This window comes from Manis pentadactyla, chromosome 5 (genome assembly GCF_030020395.1).
Source record: "Manis pentadactyla isolate mManPen7 chromosome 5, mManPen7.hap1, whole genome shotgun sequence".
Lineage (NCBI taxonomy): Eukaryota > Metazoa > Chordata > Mammalia > Pholidota > Manidae > Manis > Manis pentadactyla.
Window position 1 is genome coordinate 143,778,332 of NC_080023.1, and position 27,583 is coordinate 143,805,914.

At 37.0% G+C, this 27,583-nt stretch overlaps 1 protein-coding gene across 1 annotated transcript in view; it reads left to right on the forward strand.

Moving 5' to 3' along the window:
• The window catches only part of TMX4 (thioredoxin related transmembrane protein 4), a 47,180-nt gene that overhangs the window by 2,633 nt on the left and 16,964 nt on the right, over positions 1-27,583 (forward strand). Inside the window, exons 2-5 of the mRNA XM_036880078.2 lie at positions 8,870-8,985; positions 22,683-22,728; positions 24,333-24,461; positions 27,129-27,174. Of these exons, the coding sequence (XP_036735973.2) occupies positions 8,870-8,985; positions 22,683-22,728; positions 24,333-24,461; positions 27,129-27,174 (337 nt within the window). The remainder of the gene's footprint in view (positions 1-8,869; positions 8,986-22,682; positions 22,729-24,332; positions 24,462-27,128; positions 27,175-27,583) is intronic.

The following is a 27,583-nucleotide window of genomic DNA, read 5'->3' on the forward strand; positions in this document are numbered from 1 at the left end:
CAGAGAAAAGCAAAATGTGTTATGACTAGCTCGCATGTGAACACTTTGTTCATGTGAACTGGTCATAGTGTATGGAGATAGTCAGGGGTCCATAGATGATGTATTTAACTTCTCTAAAGGAGCAGGTTAGGAGGCTTTCTCATAGTATTAAGAAGACATTACTTTGAATGACAGTTCATTACTTGTTCATTTGCTTATATGCTACTCTGTTCGGGGAAGTTTTTCTCTTCTATTCCACTTCATACCAAGTTCCTATGATGCAATTCCTAATTATATTGGTATGGATAATTTAATGTACTTTTATGGACCTGACAGTGTTTGCTCTGAAACTTGAAAAGCTCCTATTATAATATTTAATTTTTTATATTTTCTTTGTCTTTCAGTCAATTTTTTAGACCCTTGCAATTGAATTATTAGTTTAAAAAGTACTTCTCTGTTAAGAGTCTTATCAGTGAAAAACACATTTGTACCAATTCATTTCTATTATGAAAACTTTTTTAAAATCTGAAAAATTCTCCCATGACTTACTTCTTTAATGCTCCATAAACTTATTATATATTTAGTTTTCCCCTTCTTCTTTCTTTCTTACATTGTTGTGTGATTTTTACCCCCATTTTTGCCATGTCTCTAAAACTGACTTGCTGTACATTTTTCATCTTAACCTCTGATGAAGTTTATCCTTTTTCAGATTAGGGAAGATTATCTAATTTTAAAAATGCCTTCTGATGTTTTCTCTTTCCTAGTTGTTTTGTTTCATACTGTCCTTCATTTGGTTGTGTTGTAACCTTTTGCTATTTTAAACTTGCCTGGCTCCCCTTATATCAGTCCTTGAGAGTAATACTTCTGTTATTTTGAAACACAAAAGTATACAGTGTAATGTATTCTATATACTGTTCTGGTGGCTTTTTTCCCCAAAAGAAATAGGTATCCAAGTTGTTTGATTTTGACCTTACTTTTAAACTGACATCTGGGAAAAGTATGTCTTTGGGTTGAATTAATTTATCTCTGTAAAGCATATAGATCTTTATGAAGCACTACCTTTTGTGACTGTTCTTGAGATGATCATGTTTCACAATTGAAATTAGTCATATGGTGGTATAGGAAAGTCTCATTTATTTCTTTAGGTTTTAAACTCTTTAGTATTATATTTCCAGTATCCTTCTTATACCTAAGGAAAAAGTCTTAAACATCATTGCCTTAACTTGTCCAATCAAATAGTTATAATTTCTTGCAGTTTAATAACTTGTCTTGATTTCTTGATTGAATGTTTAAGAGATAGTTGTTAAATGTTATAACCTGTCAGGTTCAGGGTTGGGTCTTGGGAAAACGAAAATGAGCTACAGTCCTTGATTTCAAGGGACTGACAATTTACTGTCCACTGAAAGAAAGAAATAGCATATATAGCATTCATTTATTTAGCAAATATTTAATGAATACTTCTCTGTCAACCATTCAGCTGTGGTTCTCATCAGGGCACTGTTGGCATTTTGGGCTGGACAAAGTTCTTTGACATATGGGAATGACCCACCCATTGGAGAACCTTTGGCATCCCTGGTCCCTGCCCATTACATTCTAGTAGTCATGTGACATTAAAAAAAAAAGTCAATCTCCATCTTCTATGCACATTCCAAATGCCTCTGATTGAAAATGCCACTGCCCTAGGTACTGTTTTGGGTTTTAAAAACATGCAAGAGAGCTCACAAACTAACATATAGAAGTATTTGATTTCTGTTTCTACAAAGGGTTATCATCCACATCCATCTCCATCATCAACATCATTATCATTATCTTAAACAATGTAAACAGTTGCATTGCTTATATCTCATGTTCTAAATGCTTTTTTATTTGATTGTCCCAGCAATCTGGTGTGGAATTACCATTGTCATTCTCATTAACCATGAAAACATGAAAGGTTAAAGCTTTGGCCAAGGCCACATCCTTAGTAAGTGGTGGACAAGGCCAGAACTAGAATGTAGGCATGAGTTTTACAGTCCCCAGTGCAAGCCTGGAAGAGTAGCTAGGCAGTAAGGGAACCCGGAGAAACGTGTTAGCACCCAGACCCACGTGAGGGAAGGCCTTTCCTTGAAGGATTCAAGGCCCATCCATGGTTTTATCATCTCTCTAGTTTCTGCACATGAAGAACGCTATAGCTATATACTCATTCTTGATACTCTTTACTATCAAACATGTGTTGAGCCTTCCCCTATACTCCAGCTTCCCAGGAAAATTCTCACTGTGTCTCATTTGTATTTAGCATGGCCCTTATCACAACTTAAAATTGTTAATTAATATATGCTTTTGTGCTAGGTGGTTGTCTGATTCCTCCTCAGATGATAAATTTTTAAATAAATGAATTTTTTCTTATTCCTATTTATTTCCAGAGTCTTATAATTTTCAAGTTACTAGGTGTTTGGTAAATACTTTTTGACTAAGGGACTGAATGAATAAGACTAATTGTTCCTTTAATCAAGAGCTTCCTCAACTATATCAGTAAAGGAAACATCTGTATGTATTTCTTAAGTATTAAGGGCAATCACTGTCATTCCCATCTCCCATTTGTTCATTAATGTAATAAATAGTTACTGTGGCCTAAGACCTGCCAGGCTCTGTTCTAGGTACCAGCTCTCCTTGTGGAGCGTCCACTCTGGTGAAAGTAGTGAATTCCATTTTCTTTGGCAAGTGCCATTGTTCTCATAGAGCTGTCAGTTTTTATTTTTCCTCTATATTTTATGATAACATGTTCTAAAAATGATCTTCTAAATAAATAGAATTAAGCATAAGGCTTCCAGCTTTTGGGTCAGTAAGTTTTTCCAGATATTCCAGAAAGCAGAATAACACTTAATGTAGTTAAGTTTGTTGACATTTTGATTCAGTTTCATTTATTAAGTCATAGAAAAATGAACCTAGTGTATGTCTTTCATCTTCACTGTCAGATTCTTTTGTTTTGGTCAAAATATGTTCTACGTGAAAATTGATTGTGTCTGTCATTGTCCATCTTATTTCTGCAGAGATAAGAAAAGGTACTGGGAAACACTGATGAAATTTGAGCCATGGCAGAAGAAAAATTGTCCATTATTAGTGAATAAAAATGTGTTTTTAATAAAATATTATTTCTAGGAAATATACTTATGTAACTCCTTCCCCTGAAGTGTTTAGTACACTTAGTGAAATCTCACACCAAATTCAGTGATGGCATGTAATCAGAGAATTAAGGGCCTTCAACCGCCTTACACATAGCAGAATCTAAATGCAATTTGTGCCTGAATACTAACATGGGTAACAGACATATGCCATTGAGTTTGTTTCCCAGAAATGGTTAAAAACATTGGACTGATATCCAAGTTGGGTGTAATTTAACTGTTTTAGCTATCTGGAATATATTCCAAATGCCTTTATGAAGCATTTTATATATTGCTACCACCTGCAAAATGTTTAAATAGAAAGATAATATAATTTCCATGATAATAAAAGTTTTAATTCATCTTGGATTCTCTTAATCAAAGGATTAATTTGAATGTAAAAGACAAATTACTCTTTTTTTTAGAGGCAGGTGAACTCTTATTATCTAGTGCTTAAGACTGACACTATGAACTAGTTTTAAATAATATAAGTGAAGATCATGTTTAGTCCTTTCAGATGAATTTTATTTATCCCTGTGTGCATAAAAATTACATTTATGCATAATTATACAGACAGAGAGAAGAGAATGAAAATCATACGATTTTCCTTCTTTGTATTCATTTGACCCCTGGAGGTATTTTCCTCATAGCAGGTTCTAAATTAGTCTAAATTACTGTTCTTTAGGTACAAAAGAATACGAATAATTTAAAAACCTGAAGCAACAACGGACCAGTTCCCATACCTGACCCTTGGAGCTAACTCCGCCTCCAGTATGTTAGTGATAATCTTGGTGCATTCCAACACAATAAGCTTTGATTAAATTTCAGAAATAATGGTTTTAACAGTCCCAGAGACGAGCTACACAGAAAATGGAATATCTAAAATTACCTCAAGGACATTTGTATATCTGAGGATCAGAATCATCGAAAACCCAATTTATATAATAGCCTGTCTAGAGATTAGGGATTTCTTTTTAAATGATGAAATTTGCATGATTTAATAATTGCTGATGTAGCACATGTGTCTGAGTTACATGCAAAGACAGAGGCCTAGAAAAACAAAACAAAGAGGATCTAGAGTTCATTAAATTATACTTTAAGATTCTTCCTTATTTTAGATGATTTCTTTCTTACCTCTTCTATCTGTATGTCTCTCCCTTTTTTGATGTTGGATCTTCTTTTTCTTGTAAATTTTTATCACATAAATACCTCTCTCTGTGTTCTAGCTCTGTGTAGGTCTTAGGTGACCTTAAGTAAGTCTTTCGAAGTCTGCCTTGTCTGTTTTTGACAGTGAGGTTGTGAGGTTCAGTTGAGCTAATGCATCATAAAAGTGTCTCTGAAACAAAGCAGTTACAAATGTAATTGGTATTAATGATTGTTCTTAATTTGCGCCAGCTTCTCATATGTCCTCTCATCTCCCATAACCATCTGAGGTATCTACTGTTACTATCCTGTTTTGCAGTTGAGGAAGCAGAAGCATGGAGTGATTATTAACTGGGCCAAAGTTGTTGCATGGTTAGTTTGTAGTTGGTCTTCCTGAGTCCTCTGGCAGAACTCCTATCCAATATACTGAAATACTGAAGTGTACTTAATATGAAATATTTCCTTTTTTCCTAAAGTTTACCAACTGCTTGTTCCAGTCTCATCTGCCATATGGATATGTAGAAAATATATAGGAAAAAACTCTTTTCTCAGTAAAAGAATATAATTTTCTTTAAAGTTTGGTCATTTATTCAGCAGACATTTATTGGGCATTTACTGTCCCAGGAATATACTTTGCCCTGGAAATGCAGAGATAACAAGTCTTTTAAAAATGCAGTGTTCAAAGATGTCAGCAGATTGTTCTTAGAACGGGTTCTCTTGTCTTGTCCATGTCGTAGGAGTTTCAGGGATTAGACAGTGAGCTGTAATGGAAAGATCAGTGACCTTTTAGAATGATCTTGGACTTCTTGATACAGGTTCTTTGTAGAGATGGCATTGAGAGGATGACCTGAGTGTGAGGCTGAGAGGCTTACTATGTGGCTGCTTCTGGACCTGGCTGGAGAGAGAAATGCATGCCTTGCCTTGCGCATCCCTTTTTCTTTTGGGCTGTGCCCAATCTCAATAGTTTTCCTGAAGTAAATGCATTCCTCTCCCTAGACTTGACTTTTTAACCACCCCCTCCCCAACCTGGTCATAATATAAAAGATCAAAATCTTGCCCAGTTTCAGTGTTTTTGTTGTTATTCAGCAAAGTTGGTTTGTATGCATCATTGCCTTGAGTTTTGAATGGCACTTATATAAATGCTTCTGCACAGTTTAAGAGAAAAGGACTTGTAATGATGACCTGACAGGACCTTTGAACCTACAAATCTTGTTAGAGAATTGGATCAGTTTAACAATTTTCCCCCTTTTACTTTCCCAAGGCTTTTTTCTGTGTGTGTGTGTGTGTGTGTGTGTGTGTATTATTCTTTTGGGAGGTATTTTTTCCTATCTATCTTCTCGACATAAAATAATAGCTGCCACATTTTATAAAAACAATTCAGAAATGGAAAATAAATTGGAGGAAGTTGACAGTTTACAGTATTGAGCCTGCCTATCCAGAACTTGTTGTATCTTCCCATTTTATCAAGTCTTAAGAAAAAAACTGTTTAATCACTATGTCATACACCTGACACTAATATAGTGTTACATGCAGTTATACTGCAAACAAAAACTATTTATTATGAAACATTTCAAACCTACCCAAACTAGGAGTAGTAGTATGGTGAGCCCCCATCCTCCGTCATCCAGTTCCACTAGTTATCAACATGTTGCTAATCTTGGTTCACCTGTATCTCCTGCCCTCTACCCCTTGGTGGCAAGTATAGTTTACATACTATAAATATTCACCCATTGTATGTAAATGATTCAGTGATATCAGTCTTTTAAAAGTATTGTTTTTATGCCCTCAGTATTTTGACTTAAGGATCTTTCTAAAGTGTAACTTAAGCAGATGTAAGAAAATCTTTAAAATATCAGGTCTAGTTTGCTGGCTTCCTGAAATGCAGAGTGCCTGGTGATTATTTTCCCCCTGGAGTTACCCTGTTCTATTTTACAAGCTTTGATTAACTTGTTTATTTTCTGCTTTTTTCCTTCTGGGTATTAGTAAGCAAAACAAGATGTCTCTCCAATTGTACTAATGCATTTCTGTCACATTGTTCTGTAAATGTTAATTTTCCTTTTAACTGTGTCATATGATAGTATTTTTAAATGAATTTCCAGCATATGGTATTGTTTGTTCATAATATTTTATATTAAGCACAGCCCTACCTACTCTAAGTCTCCATAAGGCTTATCTGATCTCTCCCTTCTAATTCATATGTTATCTTCCTTTATTAGTTTCCTTGGGCTACTGCAAATTCCACAAACTTTCAGTGGCTTAAAACAACAGAAGTTTATTGTCTCACAAGTCTGGAGACTAAAAATCCCAAGTCAACATGTTGGCAGGTTGGGATCCCCCAGAGGCCCTGTGAGAGCCTGCGCCTCTCCTCGTTTTTGGGGCTGCCAGCAGCCTTTGGCATTCTTTGCCTGTGGCTGTGTAATGCCAGTCTCTGCCATCTTCACATGGTCTTCCTCCTGTGTCTCGGTCAAATCTCCCTCTTCTTTCTCTTACAAGAACACTAGTCACTGGATTTGGGACCCACCCTAAGTCTGGGACAAGCTCATTCCAAGACCCTTAATTTAATTATATGTGTAAATACTCTTATTCCAAGTAAGGGCATATTCACAGCTACCAGGGCTTAGGGCATGGACATATCTTTTTTAAGGAATGCTGTTGTATCCACTGTACATTGCAAACAGCAAATTTCACTGGATTCCCATTTTAACACGTGCAGATGGAATGCTGGACCACTTCAGAATTTATGGTCTATTTGTGATGCTCTTCAGGACATTCAAGGGCAAAGTGAGGCCACTTAGCCTGTTGTCAGGATGATGGCCCAGCTTTCCCATTCTTCTCTTTGCTTCCATCACATTCTTCCCTGACCATTACCCACAGAGCTGCCAGGGGATTTTTCCAAAATGTAAACTGATTGTAATTCTCTTACCTCTTAGGGGCTTACCATGAAGCTTTGAATAAAGTCCTAACTCCTTATACAACTTTTAAAAAAACTATAGATGTCTTCACACTTAACTATTCTTCTCTCTGCTTAGGTTAGAACATTCCTTCACCCTTCTTTGGCTGTTACTCCTACACTGGATCTTAGCACAGATGCTTCTTTCTCTGTGGACCCTTCTGAGATCACCCAGCCCTTGCATGTCTCCGTAACTTCTGTTCCCCACTCTCAGTCATGGCATTTGCCTCCTGGATTGTAATTACTCCTATGCTGGCATCTTTTCATCTCTGAATTATACAAACAACAAGGAGAAGAGGCACCACATCTGTGCTGTTCACAGTTTTAGCATCAGCTTCTAGTATGCTACTCAGTTCATGTTCATTGAATGAAAAAGTAAACATAAAAAGCAGGGTCCTCGTTGAAGGCCCTTGTATTTCTTTTTTTGGAGGAAGCTTTTACCTCTTTATCCCCTTCACCTGTTTTGTCTGTCCCCACTCCCTTTCTATGGCAACCATCAGTTTATTCACTGTATTTATGAGTCTGTTTGTTTATTCATTTGTTCTATTTTTTTAGATTCCACATCTAAGTGAAATCATATGATATCTATTTTTCTCTCTGATTTATTTCACTTAGCACGGTACCCTCTAGGTCCATCCATGTTGTCACAAATGGCAACATTTCATTCTTTTTTATGGCTGAATAAGATTCCATTGTGCATATGTATCACATCTTCTGTATCTATTCATTTACTGATGGACATGCAGGTTGCTTCCATATCTTGGCTACTCTAAAAAGTGTTGGAATAAACAGAGGTGCATATATCTTTTGAAATAGTGCTTTTGTTTTCTTTGGGTAAATTCTCAGAAGTGGAATTACTGGGGCATATGATATTATTACTTTTAATTTTTTTGAGGAAACTGCATACTGTTTTCCATACTGGCTGCACCAATTTACATTCCCACCAGCAGTGTACAAGGGTTCCCTTTCCCCCACACCCTCACTAACACTTTGTTATTTCTTGTCTTTTTGAATCTAGCCATTCTGACTGGTGATATCTCACTGGTTTTGATCTGCATTTTCCTGATGAATAGTGATATTTAAGCATCTTTTCGTGTGTCTGTTGGAAGATCCCAGATATTTCTCACTCCTCATTTATTTAAGAAAGTTTTAGGGAGCACTGGTTTACCCTGTAGGTTTTACTTTCTTACTTAGAATGGTTCAGAACTGCCACGTATCTTTGGAAATGGCTCACATTCTTGGGGACTCACTAGCAGCAGATCATCTGGTCAGATCTAGCTTTGATGGATCTGAAACTGGTTTGGTTAGTTTAGGGAAACCCTTGTGAAAATTGCCCTTCAGTGGGGCACTCAAACCAGTCTTCACCCTCAATAATCAAAAGCTATTTGGAAAGTGAAAATTTTGTGTTATTTGTAATAACATTGAAATAAAATATTTTGTACATTACAATAATTTGTGAAAATCTTACTAAATTTTGGCTAATTCTTTCCCAGGGAATTGATATTCATAAATTAAATTCTAGGAAGGAAATATGCTTCTGTTTTTCTATATCAGATGACTTTGGGAATGCTTGTTTTTGTGCTTCCTTTTAAGACTATTGCCTTGTACAGGTACTTTTTTCATATGTTTATATTGATTAGCTATTCTTCTTTTATAGTTATGCCCCTTGGTGTCCATCCTGCCAGCAGACTGATTCGGAATGGGAGACGTTTGCAAAGAATGGTGACATACTTCAGATCAGTGTGGGGAAAGTAGATGTCATTCAAGAACCAGGTACTGTAAATGTTGACCATTAAATTCAAAAGTATACAGGGATTGTCAAGTGGCAGCGTGAGTAGGGTGGTGGAAATACCAAGACCATATATATTTTGAAAATACAGTGAATACAACTATTCCTAAGTGACTGGAAGATACAGTACATGAGCCAGGCTACGTCTGTGAGAGCCCAACATATCATGGAAAAGGGTAGGATACAAAGCCGTGACCTGGCAGGACCCAAGCACTCCCCCAACCCCAGCTCACCAGCGGGAGGAAGGGAATCAGAGTGGGAAGCGAGTGGAAGCACAGGACTGCTAAATAACCAGTCCTGGTGGTCTGCCCTGGGAGCACAGACACACATTGCATGGTGCACTGGATATTGGAGGAGCAGAAAAGCAAGGTCCAAGATTGAGACTGCAAAAAGGTTCCCACAGCCAGCTGCCCTGGGACAAAAGAAAAGCGGGTGCTTTAAATGTCTTAAATGGACAAGGGTTTAACAGGTGGACATCGTCCTGGCACACTCAGCCCAGCAGGTTGGGGACTTTAAGGAACTTCAGGCATCCTAACCCCCTGGGTGGCAACACAGCTCTGAAGCCCCTCGCAGACATAAGCAGCATACCATTCCTTCCGCTCCCCATTGGCAGCTATTGCTATGGAACAGCCCGGGAGCAGCACCACCTACAGCAACCACACAGCTTAGCACAGAGGCTTCTCCCTGTGCGTGGCTAACTGGCCCAGACCCAGAGGCTGCTTCCTTTACGCAGTTGACCAGCACAGGCAGTGGAGACTGGCACAGAGTCTGGGAGGCACAAAGGCTTTGTTCTTATGGCAGAACATGTGCTGCTCACCTGTTCACAAAATAGACTTCAGAACAAAGAAAGTAACAAGAGACAAAGAAGGACATTACATAATGATAAAGGGGTCAATCCAACAAGAGGATATAATCATTATAAATATCTATGCACCCAACTGCACCCAACACAGGAGCACCTACATATGTGAAACAAATACTAACAGAATTAGAGGGGCAAACAGAATGCAATGCATTCAACACACCACTCACTCCAAAGGACAGATCAAGCAGACAGAAAATAAGTAAGGACACAGAGGGACTGAACAACACATTAGAACAGATGAACCTAACAGACATCTACAGAACTCCACACCCAAAATTAGCAGGATACACATTCTTCTCAAGTGCACACGGAACATTTTCTAGAATAGACTACATATAAGGCCACAAAAAGAGCCTCAGTAAATTCAAAATGATTGAAATTCTACCAACCAACTTCTCAGATCACAAAGGTATAAAACTAGACATAAATTGTACAAAGAAAACAAGGCTTACAAACACATGGAAGCTAAACAACATGCTCCTAAATAATCATTGAATCAATAACCAAATTAAAACAGAGATCAAGCAATATATGGAGACAAATGAAAACAACAGCACAACGCCCCAAGTTCTGTGGGAAGCAGCAAAGGCAGTTTTAAGAGGAAAGTATAGCAATCCAGGACCATTTAAAGAAGGAAGAACAATCCCAAATGAATAGTCTAAATTCACAATTATTGAAACTGGAAAAAGAAGAACAAATGAGGCCAAAAGTCAGTAGAAGGACAATTGAGGAAAATAAAACAATAGAAAAAATTAATGAAACCAAGAGCTGGTTCTTTGAGAAAATAAACAAAATAGATAAACCCCTAGCCAGTCTTATTAAGAGAAAAAGAGAGTCTACACACATAAACAGAATCAGAAATGAGAAAAGAAAAATCATGACAGACACCACAGAAATACAAAGAATTATTAGAGAATACTATGAAAATCTATATGCTAACTAACTGGATAACCTAGAAGAAATGGACAACTTTCTAGAAAATACAACCTTGCAAGACTGACCCAGGACAGAAAATCTAAACAGACCAATTACCAGCAATGAAATTGAATTGGTAATCAAAAAACTACCCAAGAACAAAACTCCCAGACCAGAGAGATTCACCGCTGAATTTTATCAGACATTTAGAGAAGACATAATACCCATTCTTCTTAAAGATTTCCAAAAAATAGAAGAGGAGGGGTTACTTCCAAACTCATTCTATGAAGCAAGCATCACTCAAATACCAAAACCAGGCAAAGACACAGAAAGAAAATTACAGACCAGTGTCTCTGATGAACATAGATGCAAAAATACTCAACAAAATATTAGCACACCAAATTCAAAAATACATCAATAGGATCATACACCATGATCAAGTGAGATTCATCCCAGGAATGCAAGGATGGTACAACATTTGAAAATCCATCAACATCATCCACCACATCAACAAAAAGAAGGACAAAAACCAAATGGTCATTTCCATAGATGCTGAAAAAGCATTTGACAAAATTCAACACCCATTCATGATAAAAACTCTCAACAAAATGGTAGTACAGGGCAGGTACCTCAACATAATGAAGGCCATATATGACAAACCCACAGCCAACATCATACTTAACAGTGAGAAGCTGAAAGCTTTTCCTCTAAGATTGGGAACAAGAGAAGGATGCCCACTCTCCCTGCTTTTATTCAACATAGTCCTGGAGGTCCTAGCCAAGGCATCAGATAACACAAAGAAATAAAAGGCATCCAGATTGGTAAGGAAGAAGTCAAACTGGCCCTATTTGCATATGACATGATATTGTACATAAAAATCCCTAAATAATCCACTCCCAAACTACTAGAACTAATATTTGAATTGAGCAAAGTTGTAGGATACAAAATTAATACACAGAAATCTGTTTCATTCCTGTATGCTAATGATGAACTAGCAGAAACAGAAATCAGGTAACAGTTCCATTCACAATTGCATCAAAAAGGACAAAATACCCAGGAATAAACCTTACCAAGTGAAAGACCTGTACCCTGAACACTACAAGACACTCTTAAGATAAATTAAAGAGGACACTAATAAATGGAAATGCATCCCATGCTCTTGGGTTGGAAGAATGAATATTTTCAAAATGGCCATCCTGCCTAAAGCAATCTACAGATTCAATGCAATCCCTATCAAAATGCCGACAGCATTCTTCAATGAACTGTAATAAATAGTTCTAAGATTCATATGGAAGCACAAAAGACCCTGCATAGCTAAAGCAATCCTGAGAAGAATAAAGCAGGAGGGATCTCACTTCCCAACTTCAAGCTCTACTACAAAGCCACAGTAACCAAGACAATTTGGTACTGGCACAAGAACAGACCCATAAACCAGTGGAACTGAAGAGAGAGTCCAGATATTAACTCAAGTATATATGTTCAATTAATATATGATAAAGGAGCCATGGATATACAATGGGGAAATGACAGCATCTTCAACAGCTGCTGGTGTTGGCAAAACTGGACAGCTACATGTAAGAGAATGAAACTGGATTGCTGTCTAACTCTATACACAAAAGTAAACTCGAAATGGATCAAAGACTTCAATGTAAGTTATGAAACCAGAAAACTCTTAGAACAAAACATAGGCAAAAATCTCTTGAATATAAACATGAACAACTTCTTTATGAACATATCTACCTGGGCAAGGGAAACAAAAGCAAAAATGAACAAGTGGGACTATATCAAACTAAAAAGCTTCTGTACAGCAAAGGACACCATCAGTAGAACAGAAAGGCATCCTACAGTATGAAAGAATATATTCATAAATGACATATGTGATAAGGGGTTGACATCCAAAATATACAAAGAGTTCACGCACCTCAACAAACAAAAAGCAAATAATCCAGTTAAAAAATGGGCAGAGGATCTGAACAGACACTTCTCCAAAGAAGAAATTCAGATGGCCAACAGACACATGAAAAGATGCTCCACATCGCTCGTCATCAGAGAAATGCAAATCAAAACCACAGTGAGATATCACCTCACACCAGTAAGGATGACCACCACCCAAAAGACAAACAACAAGTGTTGGTGAGGATGTGGAAAAAGGGGAACCCTCCTACACTGCTGGTGGGAATGTAAATTAGTTCCACCATCATGGCTAGCAGTATGGAGGTTCCTCAAAACCTAAAAATAGAAATACCATTTAACCCAGGAATTCCACTCCTAGGAATTTCCCCTAAGAGTGCAGCAGCCCAGTTTGAAAAAGATACATGCACCCCTATGTTAACTGCAGCACTATTTACAATAGCCAAGAAATGGAAGCAACCTAAGTGTCCATCAGTAGATGAATGGATAAAGAAGATGTGGTACATATACACAATGGAATACTATTCAGCCACAAGAAGAAAACAAATTCTCCCATTTGCAACAACATGGATTGAGTTAGAGGGTATTATACTCAGTGAAATAAGCCAGGTGGAGAAAGACAAGTACTGAATGATTTCATTCATCTGTGGAGTATAAGAACTAAGCAAAAACTGAAGGAATAGAGCAGCAGCAGACTCACAGAACCCAAGAATGGACTAACAGTTGCCAAAGGGAAAGGGACTACAGAGGATGGATGGGAAGGGAGAGATAAGGGGAAAAAGGGGCATTACGATTAGCACACATAATGTAAGGGGGCCGCACGGGGAAGGCAGTATAGCAGAGAGACGACAAGTCGTGATTCTATAGCATCTTACTATGCTGATGGACAGTGACTGTAATGGGGTATTTTAGTAGTCTGAGTCCAGTAAAATCAGATTTTAGCCTTGTTAGTGAACATCAGACACATTTTATGATGAATTTCTTAGAAATAGAACTGGCCTATTCACAGTTAAGTCACTTGGTATGGGGACTTGATAATGGGGGGAATCTAGTAACCACAAGGTGGCTCAAGTAAGTGTATATTAATGATACCTAAAAATAAAATAAAATACAAAAGTGTGTTACGTTTTAGTTTGAAGTTTTTCAAACATGTAGAATAGTTGAATAATTAAGATACTGAGTTCCCCTGAACTGACCACCTAGAATCCACAGATAACATTTTGGCATATCTGGGCCTATGTGTATTTGTGTTTTCATAAACATATATGTATTTATTTTCATATTTTTATTATTTTTTTGGTTTGCTATTTGAAAAAGTTGTAGACATCATGATAGCTACTTCAATATTTCAGTATGTTAAAAACTCCCTAATTATTTGCCACATGTCTTTTTATAATTTTTGAACCAGAATCTGTAAAGGCTTACCAACTGAATTTGATTGCTATGTCTTTTTAGTCTCCCTCAATCTAGAAAATAGTCCCCCAATTTTTCATGACATCGATATTCTGAAGAGAGCAGGCCAGGGATTGCTCTAGATGTTTCTTCATGGTGACATTCAACTTATTCTTACATTTTCTGCATTTCTGTAAACTTGAGGTTTAGTCTTGAGGCATGATTCAGGTTAGACATTTATAGCAACAGTGACTCGAGGCTGTGACTTTACTTATATCTTATCAGAAGACGTACATTTTCACCATTGTGGTATTGAATTTGAGCACTTGGCTAATAAGGTCATGACACTAAATATCTCAGTTTTAAAGAAAAGACCCAACTTTGTGATTAGCAAATAATCTGTGGGGTGATACTTTGGAATTTTAAGATCCATGATGATCTTACTTGAATTAAGTATTTTGTTCTGGATTTCAGAATGGTGAGTTTCTAATTCTGTGTTTCATCTACATTTATTAGCTGTTATGATATAATTTATCAAGAATGAAAAAGAGAGAAAGGAAACTTGAATTCTGAAAAGAGACATACAATTAATTTATATTTGTAGTTAAAAAATTCTGTAAAATTGAGAAGAAAAGGGGGGTTTTTATGATTCAAATCTCAAATTTGACTATTTTCAAACATTATTAGTTATTTTTTCTTGTCTACATTCAATTTCTACTTATTGTATCCCTTTACAAGGGAAAAAAGAAGATACATATGGAAGTGAAGCTATTACTTTTCTCTTATAACTGTAAGTTAAAAAACACAGAGTAATGAATTACCAATTACTTGGACAACAGAATAATGGCATCTGTTAAGACTGTTGGGTTGACAAACCATGGAGAGAGATTTCTGTTAAAAGCCATTAAGTCCTCAATGGTCTACCTTTTTCAGTATTTTAATCAAAGCCCCTTCTGTCCATCTGCTATTTAGGGATGGACAATTATAGTTGTTAGTTCATGATTTTGACTATAATGTCTTATTCTGGGGATTATTTGGAGGTCAAGTCACTGCACTTACATTTTGCTGTAAACCTGTTTTCATCTTTTAGTAGTTTGAGTCCAATAAAATCAGGTTTAAGCCTTATTAGTTAGTGGGCATCAGACACATTTTATGAATGAATTTCTTAGAAATAGAGCTGGCCTAGTCACAGTTAAGTCTCTTGGTATATGCCTGCTGTGAATTCACAGCATGATTTGAAGAAAATTAAATACTAGCTTTATGATGGATTCAAAAATCTAAAGTCTATTTGAATATAGTTCCATCTAAAATGTAGATTTATAGCTGTTTTTTTCCATTGTGACTGGATTGCTTTTTTTGATAATGAAGAGAGAAATTCATTATGGTAAAATATTTTTAAAACAAATTTATCATTGACTCATAGTATTTATGTAAATATAAACTATGTATTTGAAATACTTATCAAAGAAGAAAGAAAGTCTTTGGTCTAGGATTCTATAGAAATAGTTAAAGAAAGTCCAAGAAGGAAAAGTAGTAATTGTTTTAGGTATTAGAATAATTGTTAAAAGTAGAGGCTCTAGAATTCTTTTAAATGATAAAAGCTTTAAAAATTGTTAATTCATAAATAAAAATTAGACAAAATTCTATACACATGATTGAATAGCCTAGAGAATTCACTTCAGATTATATTATTTTATCTTGATACTTTTAAATTACAAACCCAGTGCCTTCAATTAATCCTTTAATAGGGGTTAGAAGTAATGTTTATTCAACAAATATTTGAGTCCCTGCCATGCACCGGCACTGTTCCAGGTCCTGATGATACAGATGAATGATACAGGTGAATAAGGAAGATGGAGACCTGGCTCCTCATTGAGCTTATGTTGTAGTGAAGGAGATTAAACAGTAACAAAAGGAAAATGGAAAATCATGTTTCGTAGTGGTAAAGGCAATGAAGAAAAGAAAGCAGGGTAAAAATGTAGACAAGGGTGGGAGCCTTTTAAATAGGATGTGCAGGGAAGGTCTGTTGACTACGGGTCTTGACAAATTGAGGAAGTAAATTTCAACATGCCTTAGGGGAGGAGCTCTGCAGGCAGAACAAACACCATGGGCAGGTGGGAGTGTGCTTGGCTCATTTGAGGAATGATTTAATGGGTACTCAGGATAAATGGGATTGGAGAGGAGTGGAAAGGAAACTACTCTTAGATTTTGAGCGAGGGAATGACATTATGTGATTCATGTTTCAAAAGAATTCCTTTGGCTACTATGTGAAAAATTGCCTATAGGAGGACAGAAGTGGAAGCAAGAAGAGAGGTTAAGGGGTGAAGGCAGTAAGTAGTCCAGAGTGGAAAAGATGGTGTCTTGGACTAGTAGCAGTAGGGGTTAGTGGCTGGATTTGTGATACTATGTCAGCTGGAATATCCAAAAGGAGTTCTGAGAGATTGGTGGTTAGTATTTCATGGAAAGAGAGAAAGATGCAGAAGGCTGAGGAGGAACAGATTTGGGACAGGGCTTAAGTTCAGGAGGTTTAATAGAAATCCAATTGGAGGAGCTAGAGGTTACACTACTATACCATTAGTGTAATGGTATTTAAAACTTGGGGAAGAACTGAGGTTACCTAGGGAGTATGTGCCAGAGAAGTGTTTTGAGGATTGCGAACCAGGGCATGCTAACATTTAGAAGAAAGGAAACAGTTACAACAGAGGAAAAGGAGAAGCTGGTGAGGTAAGAAAGAGATGGGGAAGTAGGCAGATCCTGGAAGCCAGATGAAGAGAGGGTATTTTATGTGGCACTGACTTATTGGCAAGCTTCTGGGCAGCTTATTCCTATTCTTGGAAGCTATTTTAACATTTACTTCATTTTTACAAAATGTAACTTCCTGAATCAGCATTGGGAAACCATTGAAGTGATACTATTTTTTTCCACAGTTGAGCACTTACTAGATATTTCTGTGCAGATTTATATTTGATTACAAATCTCTATTAGTATATTCTTTCTTCATGTCTGTCTTGCCACAGGAGGCCTAATAATGGATAATTGCATTTCTTTTCTTGCAAGTAAAATTTAAAAAGAAGAGAAAGCAAGAATTTTTGAAGTGTTCGTGCATACTAGTTACGCCTATAATTATTCTATTGGTAGATCCAAAAAGATTTTTTTAAGTATTTTAAACAGACAGTAAGGTGCCAGAATAATAAAGGTAATGATAAACACGTTGTATTTTTTCATGTGAGCTGTAGGAGTTAAGGAAAGGACAGGTCTTTGATTAGGTTACATTACATTGCCTGCTTAATACTGCATAGACCAGGTGATGTTCCAGTTGAGTTGACTTTGGGAAATTAATGAGTACGTACTTGACCTTCTGTTCCATGAGCTTAGTTATCAAGGACAGGAAACAGCAGCTGTTCATAGAGAAGCCATGGGTGATGGCTATTTCACTAGAGTAGAGGTCAACCAGACCCCGACCATGGCCAAGAAAAAGCATTGTGTTTAAAACCACTGATGTATTACAGAAGCCAATTTAGTTTACTATACCTCAATTAGTGTTAATAGTTTAATTGTATAATTATAAAAATTACTTGTATTCTCTTATATTAACAGCTTCATTTAAACCTCAAAGATAAGGCTAGTTCTACTTTTTTTCATTGTTTAACTTGTGCTTCTCTCTTTGGTGATAACTAGCATTCAGTTAAGCGTTTACTTCAGCCTCTAATTGTGTTAAGCAGTTACATACATTTTAGCTTCCTAATAACCCTAGGAAAGCAAACTGTTTATATTACCCTGAGAACCAAGGCTCAAAGATGTTAAGTAACATATCAAAGGTAACACAGTTAATAAATGTCAGAACAGAAGTTAATAGCTCTCCCCATTTTCTCAATGTTGAACTTCAAGAATTTCTGTTGTGTTTTTGCATACAAAAATATAGTTCCATGCCGTAAGTTTTTTCTCTTATCTTTTAATTATTTTCTTTTGCTGTATGTGTTTAAGATAAGGTTGCTAATAAGAAATTAATTTTTTTTCTGCATTTTGGATTAATGCCCCTTTTATGTTGCAATATAGTCTTCATTTTAAAGTAGAAGTTACTCTTTTTTTTTAGAGGGCATCTCTCGTATTTATTGATCAAATGGTTGTTAACAACAATAAAATTCTGTATAGGGGACTCAATGCACAATCATTAATCAACCCCAAGCCTAATTCTCAACAGTCTCCAATCTTCTGAAGCATAATGAACAAGTTCTTACATGGTGAATAAGTTCTTACATAGTGAATAAGTTCTTACATGGTGAACAGTGCAAGGGCAGTCATATCACAGAAACTTTCGGTTTTGATCATGCATCATGAACTATAAACAATCAAGTCAGATATGATTATTCGTTTGATTTTTATACTTGATTTATATGTGAATCCCACATTTCTCCCTTATTATTATTATTACTATTATTATTATTTTAATAAAATGCTGAAGTGGTAGGTAGATGCAAGGTAAAGGTAGAAAACATAATTTAGTGCTGTAAGAGGGCAAATGTAGATGATCAGGTGTGTGCCTATAGACTAAGTATTAATCCAAGCTAGACAAGGGCAACAAAACATCCACGGATGCAGAAGATTTCTCTCAAAACGGGGGTTGAGGTTCTAAGCCTCACCTCTGTTGATCCCCAATTTCTCACCTGATGACCCCCCTGCGACTGTGCCTGTCTTAGGTTGTTCCTCCCTTGAGGAATCTTACCCGTCTCTGGCTAACCAGCCATCTTCCGGGGCCATACAGGGAAATGTAAAGTTGGTAAGTGAGAGAGAAGCAATATTCTTTGAAAAGGTTAGCTTTTTACTTCTTCGCAGATTTATGCCCTGTGGCTTCTATGCCCAGCAATTGTCTTGAGGTATCTTTACCACTTGGAAGAATTATGATACTCGGTAATTTTCAATATGAGGCACGAATTCTACTAAAGGTAGGAAGGAAGAAGAAAAGCTATAGAAGTAGCAGACGGAAGAAAACATGGGAAGATTGATTATTTCTTTGACATATCTTCTTGTAGAGTAACATAAGCATGTATAGGTTTTAAACTACTAATTAAATTGCACGCACACATTAACATAATAGGAATACAGTTACATAACCAAAGCAGACCTACAACTACCAGCCATATCCAGTGAAACCAAGAAAACCAGTTAGGTACCCTAGGCATTTGTGAAAACTTATCAATGATATGATAGATATTGTCCAACTGAATTTGAATAGTTTGAGAAAAATCAGACAAATTAAAACAACACATTCCTGGGAACTGTTCACATCCCATATGTTACTTTTAACAGTAGATAGTCTATAGTCGCACGATTTTGGAGCACTGCAACTTGCACTAGTAGAAGTTACTCTTAAAGCAAAAATATGCAGGAGTTTTGTGAGACCTTGTGGTCAAACTTTCTCTCTTTTAGTTAAAGGTGTAAGAATGTACTAGTTTCTTCTGCACTTGCTGGAGTTTATTGCAGTGAACCGTGACACAGACCGTGAAGTGAGCTGCTGTGTGCTGTTATAATTCTGTGTTAAGATCCACATGTAACTTGTTGTTTTTAAGTCCTTAGTCTATAACTCTGATTGTGCTTCTCTGTTTTAAGGTGATGATGATGTAACTTGTCAGGCAATGAAAGTCCTCCTTGATACATTACAGCATCAGCATCAAAGGTTAGAAGGCATGCTGTGGGGCACTGACATGAGACCCCAAGCCTTCTGATTCTTGTCAGCCTCTCAGAAGTGACATTTATTTGAGAGGAATTTCCTATGGTTCCAGATCTTCAAGAGTTTACTAATGTGTCACAATATAAGGACTACATTGGCAGCTCTTAATTTTGTTGTTGTTGAATTTTCTGAATACATTCTGAGTGCCAGTATATTATTCCAGACAACAAACAGAATTCATATGTAAGTTAGATGCTATAACCTTATGAATATTCCACATGGGTTGTCATTTGAAGAAATATTGAAAAGGAAACATAAATGAAAGCAAAATTGATGGTCTTGTAAATTCTTACAGTAGTTATGGAAAATGACCCAGTAATTCATGTCAAGAGCCATAAATTCTTACACTCTTTAATCTAGCAATTTGGGGAATGAGTGTCATGTTATACCTTCTAGCCTGAACCAGAAAGATGCAGAAAAATCTCAGAGACCATCTGTCACTGTTTCTTTTTTCTTATTTTCTCTGTACTCATTGATTTTCATGGGCACATTTATTTGTGAAGATGTAAGTTGTATTACCCATGATAATGTATAATTTCCAAAGCACTTAACACTAAATTAGTTTTTGTTTGTTATATCCTCTTAGATTCTTCTAATTTTGAATCAGAGATTAAAATATAGGAAGTAATAGCTAGCATTTAGTTAGTACTTATATTTCAGACACTATGTTCTATGTGCTTTGTAAATATAAAATGATTTAATACTAAAATACGATGAGACAGAAACTATGATTCCATTAAGAAAACTGAAGCCTGGAGAGTTTGAATTTAATGTTCCAGATTAAAATGAATTAAAACCAAAACTTAAGCCCTACTTCTTCTTCTTAGTTTTAATTTTAACTCCCAACAAGCTGGCATGTGAATCTGGGAATTCCGTTTTGCATATTGTGTAAGTTAATGAATTTTATGAAATATTTTTATAAAAACATATGAAGGATTTTAAAGAACAAATTAAAAATACTGCCTTTACTGATACCTAGTATTTAGTAGAAGTTCTATCTATTTATTCTGATAAAAAGAAAACATAAATGGAAACTTGAAGAAGTGATGGGATGTCATTTGTTCGTTCATTCCATTTTAGAAGGCCATATAATTAAAACATAATTCTCAAACACTGTAATTCTCCTTAGATAAAATTTTAGGCAGTCATTAGAACCTATAACTAGGAAAGAAGTGAGATATGAGACTGTTTATAATGGTTATTTTAAGCCAAAGCATATAATAATTTTTAAGCCTTTAGAATTACCAGTAGTTTTCCCCCGGTGATTTAGAGTTGAAAATATACTGTTAGGGTGAAATCCTAAGCAATGTTGAAGGTGAAAATGCCCTGTAAACAGAGATGCTTGTTAGAATCTGCAGTGGACTTCTCACGTCACTTGTGTTTTTGTTACTGCCAGTACAATGTGTTTTTTTTTAATGTACATATAATGAAAAATGTATGTAATGAATGTTTCTTTTTGTGACACTGATTTTTTTTGCCTTTGAAGTACTGTGTTTTCTTTTAACCACCACTGGAATGTTTTAAAGTCTACTTGTTTTGACATGAGAAAAATAGAAAATCCTTCTTTGGGAAGGCATCATATGCTGAATATAGATTTAATTTACAAAATGGGTGATACACAAATTTCCCATGTTATTGAAAGAACCTTCAGTATTTTACGCTGCAGATAACCCAAAGATGTAAAATTTGAGCAACTTTATTTGAATATTTGATTTTTTCCAGATTGTTCTTCAGTGGGAAAGGCAGAAGTGATGGGAATTGTTAAAATAATGTTTCTACCGTCTTTCCATGCTGGCCACGGTTCCTTTATCTTTCCTTCTCTTTGCCAGAACTGGGCTAACCCTTTCTGAGTTCCCACGTAAATATTATTTATTTGTGTACATTTGAAGAGCAGGGATCTGTTCTTTATTCATAGTCTCAGTCAGATTTTTGTTGCAAGCCCCTTACTTGATATCATCTATCTCTGGTTAAAGTAACTTCTTTTCCTTTGCCCCTAGACTGTAAGTTCTGTGAGAATGAAACTATACATGTTTTTGCTTATCTGTGTTTCTTGAGCAGTTATCACAGTCCCTGGAACAAGAAGGAGCTTAGTAAATATTTGTTGAGTGTCATTTTATATTTACAAAGCACTTAATACAGTGTCTGAAATATAAGCACTAACTAAATGCTAAAAAAATATTTATCTTTGTCTTCACATATACCTAGCATAGCATTTGATATGTATGTAGTTAGTGTCTAGTAATTTCCTAAGGCAAGTTGAAAAAATCTGCAGGCCCTTGACAGTACTTGCAAATTTTTTAAGTGTGCAAAGATTACACATGATCTTATTTCATATTCCATATTCTTTTTAAACCTATAACTAATGTAATACCTTTAATTTACTGAGTCCTGTATACTGTGTTCTAAGCACTTAACATACTGATCTAGTCTAACTTTGGAAAAAATTCAGTTAGTCTTCTTATACCCATTTTACAGATGAGATAACTAAGGCTCAGAGAGCTTAACATTTCTGAGATCACAAAGCTAGTAAGTGGAGAATTTGGTATTTAATCCAGTTTGCATGACTCTAAAACTTATCCTTTCATCCATCATATGATTCTAGGTGATGTACAAGCCAGACTACTCTAACGTAATACATAGAAGATAAACAAGTTGCCTGTCAGTGACTAGAAAGTGTTAGGTAAATAAAAACGGGTAAAACAAAATTTCCCTAAGTCAAAAAGTAAATAGGAAATTTGATTCAGTTATTGTAATGATTTTAATAATGTGTTTGTGAAAGTAAGCTCAAGTCTGCTTGTTCTTAGAACTCAAGTTAGTTGCTTGGGTCAGTCTGAGTCTGACTTGTAACTTTTCGTTTATGTTTCTTGTAGGTTTGAGTGGCCGCTTCTTTGTCACCACTCTCCCAGCATTTTTTCAGTAAGTTAAATAATTTTCTGGTCTTTCAAAATTAGAAATTATTAGATGTGTACAAGGAATTTTAAGTTATTTTCCATAACTTAATTCAGTTTAATATTTGAAGGCAGAAAGACTGGTCTGCAAAAATGACAGCTATTAGCAGAGATGGATGCCCAGAATGCCACAGAGAAAGGAACCTGATTCAGGCGGTGAATAGCTAGGGGTGGGGGGATCAAAGAAGATTTTCCTGATGATATTAAAGGTGGAATTATTCTTAATAGATAAGTAGAAATTATTTAGGCAGAGAAGGTGGAGAAGGCCTTTCCAAACAGAGGAGATGTCACGGAAAAGCCAGGAGAAAATGAGATACCCTCTGAGAACTGTAACTAGTTCTGTAGTTCTGTATGGCTGGCTATCCACAGGGTGCAGCTGGATCATTCTAGGTGATGAAGCTAGAGAGGCTCAGGCAGTGACGGAAAAGACAAAGGAAGGGATGGATTCTGGAAATACTTAGGAAATAGGATTTTTGGAACTTGATGACTGATGAGCTATAGGGAAGGACAAGCCTATGATGACTACCAACAGGCCATGTAAAACTTGAAAAAGCCTTTGAAGAGCCATTAAAATAAGATGGGCAACAGAGACCAGAAAGGAGAAAATAGTGTGAAGTGCCTGTGGTAATTCCAAATGGAGAAATTCAGTTGACAGTTGGATATCAGGATCTAGAGCTCAGAAGAAAGATCTAGACTGGAGATACATATTGGCAGCTCCTCAGCTTCAAGGTAAGTAACAGTTGAACTATATCTAGACAGAACATATGCAATGGGAAAAGAAGTAGATCAAGGATAGAACCTAGGGTTGACCAACATTAGGACATGTGCAAAAGAAGATGGGGAGTAAGGAACTGAGAAGGGATGGTCAGAGTGGTCGGCAGAAGTCCAGGGAGCTAATGTCATGGCAGAAGCCAGGGAGTGGAGGAAGGAAGGAGCATTCAGTAGTGGTCAGGGCCAGTGACAAGATGATGGAAAAGTGGCAGAAAATGCTCCGTGGATATGGCACTTAGGAGTCATTGGAGATCTCCTCATCACACCAAGTAGTGAATGAGTAATACAGGAGGAGAACATGGCAAGTTCAGACTCTTCCTTAGGAAGCTTAGTTGGTGGCAAGAAGCAAGAGGGGGGGGGAAGACTGAAGGAGCACGTGAGACTAAGTGGTGTTTTATTGACTTTAAGAGGGACGACTTGAATGACATACATTTGAAAATGTGGGTTTAATTTTTTAAAACTTGATAACAAGTGCTGTTTTCTGTTATAAGGAAAGTCAAAGTAATTGGTAGCAAAAATGGTACAAGTGACATGGCAGATGAAACGTTGCCAAGAACTTTGCTTTTAATCACAAATTGTGCAGTGATAAAAAGAATGTTTAATGCTCTCTGTTTTGGAATTTCTCATTTGTAATAGTTTAATATTTATGCATGTTTTCTGATTTGTGCCTAACAGTATTTTTTTCTTAATTTGAGAAAAGTTAAAATCGGAGTAGAGTTCACATGTATAACCAATAATTATTTTGATTTTTATTATCTGTAGCACTTGATGTTTTAATTGATTTATTTTCATAATTTATAGTGCAAAGGATGGGATATTCCGCCGTTACCGTGGCCCAGGAGTCTATGAAGACCTGCAGAATTATATCTTGGAGAAGAAATGGCAATCAGTTGAACCTCTGACTGGCTGGAAATCCCCAGCTTCTCTAACGTAATTTGCTGTTTTTTTTTTTTAATGACAAGGTGTTATTAATAAAACAGGAGGTATCAAGGTAACAGCCATGGGCCTTTAAAGTCTACATTTTTCTTCATAATCACTTTTGATATGCAGGCTACACATGATCATGCTTTATAAATTGATGTTTCTGACTTTATGACCTCCATATGTTTTAGCTAGTTACTAGCGTATTGGGAGTTAAGTAGCCAGATTTGGGTGGGTTACAGAAAATCTCTCCCTGGCTTTTGCACTAAGCCATGCTGTTTTCTTTTTACAAAATAGGGTGTTGAACACCATGTACCACTCCTCTTCCTGATAGAGCAGTAACTCTTGAATTATAGTTCATGAAAGAATTGCTACTGTATATTATGTGGAAAATAAAACCTATGGTGTCTGAGGCTGCCTAGCAGAATACTGCTGGGGATAGCTTTTGGCCATGACAGCAAACTCTAATACTTGGTTAGGGAGATGAGGCCAAATAATAACTTTTTATACAGTTGGTTTTAATTTTGAATGAGTTATTTGTAATTAATTTTCTGTTAGCATATACAAGTGTAAGGAATATTTCTTCTGAAATAGGAGCAAGGCATGCAATATTTAAGAAATAAATCATCTACTGGTACCTGTGTGATACCCAGGAAATACATAGCTAACCCTAAAGGTGGCTCACCTCTGGCATTTCATTCTACAAATATTTGAGTACTGATTTTATGCCAGATACTATCTGAGATGCTAGATATTCAATAGTGAACCAGGCAGACATAGTCCCTTTGCTCCCCTGTAATTTAAGAGTAAAACAGATTAAGACAACCAGGATATAGAGAATCATAGTCTGGATAAGGTCTGTTTAAAACAATCAAACAAACATTTACCAAGAAGGGAATCACTGTGGGGGCATGGACCTACATTAGATGGAGGGACCAGGAGAGATGGCTCTGAGGAGAGATGCAAAGTCCAGAAGGACCTGACCAGGTAAAAAGTAGTAGGGGAATATTTCTGTGAACGGGTGTAGCGTATGCATAGGCCCCAATCTGGAAAGAGTGTAGTGAGTGGGGGAACAGAAAGGTGACCAGGGTGGAGCCCAGTGAAAAGGAAGGAGAGCAGCATAAGCCAAGTAAGAGAGACAGGCTGGTGCCACATCACACAGGGACTGTGGCCACAGGGAAGAAGATGGATGTTGTCAGTCGAGACGATGAGAAGGTGGCTCTTCAGAGAAGGGACTGGAGAGCTCCAGAATGGGTGAGGCGAGGTGGTTAGGAGGCTGTTGGGGTGTCCAGCCTCAGGGTGGTGGCAGCAGTGGGATGGAGAGGATGGGTGGATTCAAACTATCTTTTGAAGACAGATGTAGCAAAGGAAAAGGAGAGGGAAGATTACCAAATAAAAACTCCTGGGTTCCTGGTTTGAGTATTTGGTGGGTCTTGGTACCACTTACTGATTTGAGCAAGAGCAAATCAAGGGTTCAGTGTTGGACATTTTAAGCTTGAATGCAGATTTCTTTGTAGAGCTGTCAGGTTCGATGCATGGAGATAGGTCGCCATGGGGAACACAAGTACAAAGCATGTAATAGTGTTTAAAGGCTTAGAAATGCAGAGTCAGCTAAAGGAAACTGAAATGAGTGCCAGTGAGGCCAGAAGACAAACAGGAATGTGCAGTTTCTAGAAGCCAAGAAAGTGGTGTTCGAGAAGGAGGGAGTATTCACTTGTGCCCCATGTTACCAAGAAGAAGAAAGACCAAGTCTGAGCCATGGACATTGAGTAAGCAATGTGAGGTCACCGTGGCCTGGACAAGTACTGGTGAAGCAGTAGTGAGGACAGAAGCCAGATCTGAATGGGTTAAAGATTGACGAGGAAGAAGAAACAAAGTGTGGACTGCTCTTCAGAGAAGTTTGTCTGAGGATGGGGGGGCCGCGTGAGATCCATAGATGCTCTTTAAAAGATGAGGGGGGTTGGGTAGAGCATTTTCTGATGGGGCTGGCATGACCTAGCAGAGGGAGAAATTGCAAATGCAGGAAGAGGGATGACAGAACCAAGTCATTAACCAGATGAGGGGGATGGGATCCAAGTTACACGTGGAGGGTTGGAATGTGGTCGGGCAGATAGCCTTTCTCTGTTATAAGGAAGTATATAGGAAAGTACGTAGAGAGATTAATCAGGTATCAACCACCTAGGCTCAGATTTGGTGGTGGGACAATAAGAGATCAGATGATGGCCTCTGATTCCTCAGTGACACACAAGGAGTGTCCATTAGCTGAGAGGGCAGGGGGAGGGGAGGGTCTGTAAGGTTTGAAGAGAGGAAAAGACCGTGAGCTATCATTGTCATCTCAGCTAGTGCCTGGACAGTTGCAGTATTGAGTGCTTGCTGGGGTTTGTGACTGGGGAGAGAGACATGTCATGTGATTTCTCCCCAGAAACATGAAGCTGCTCAGGGTTGGGGTTTTTCCAGGTATGTACAACGGTGGGAGAAAGGGCCAGGGGATTTGAATGTATTTACAGCAGTGATTGAAATGATGGCACTCGAATCTAAACTCTATAGGAAAAGAAGTGAATCTGGGAGAGAGAACAGTGTATTTCAGGAAGTGGAGGGGAAGATAACTTTATGACCCAAGTTTTGTTTAGTTTTTTCATCATATGTATCACCAGTGGTTCTGTCTTTTTTTTTAAGGATGTCTGGAATGGCTGGTCTTTTTAGCATCTCTGGCAAGATATGGGTGAGTAATCTTAAATACACCCCCTGCGATTGTCTTGTCAGAGGGTTTTTTAAGAGTAAGAATGTGGCTTCTAAACAATGGGAAGATAAAACACTTATAAAAACTTTTATAATTTCACTTTTGTTCTTAAGCCATACAACTATGATGTGGGGTCCCTGTGGAAGTATGCCTTTGTATAGAAGGACATAAATTGAATAAGGATATGTAACTACTGTGTCAATCATGTTGTCTTAGATTGGTGATGAATTCCTTTATCAAAGCTGAAAGGGCTTATGTGGTTTTACTTAATCTTATTTTCCCACTGTCATATGTCTCCACAAAATCAAGATTATCTAAGCCTGAAAGTGACTATGTTAGGGATCAACAAACTGTAGCTTGTGGACTGGCCTCCAGTTTTTGTAAATAAAGA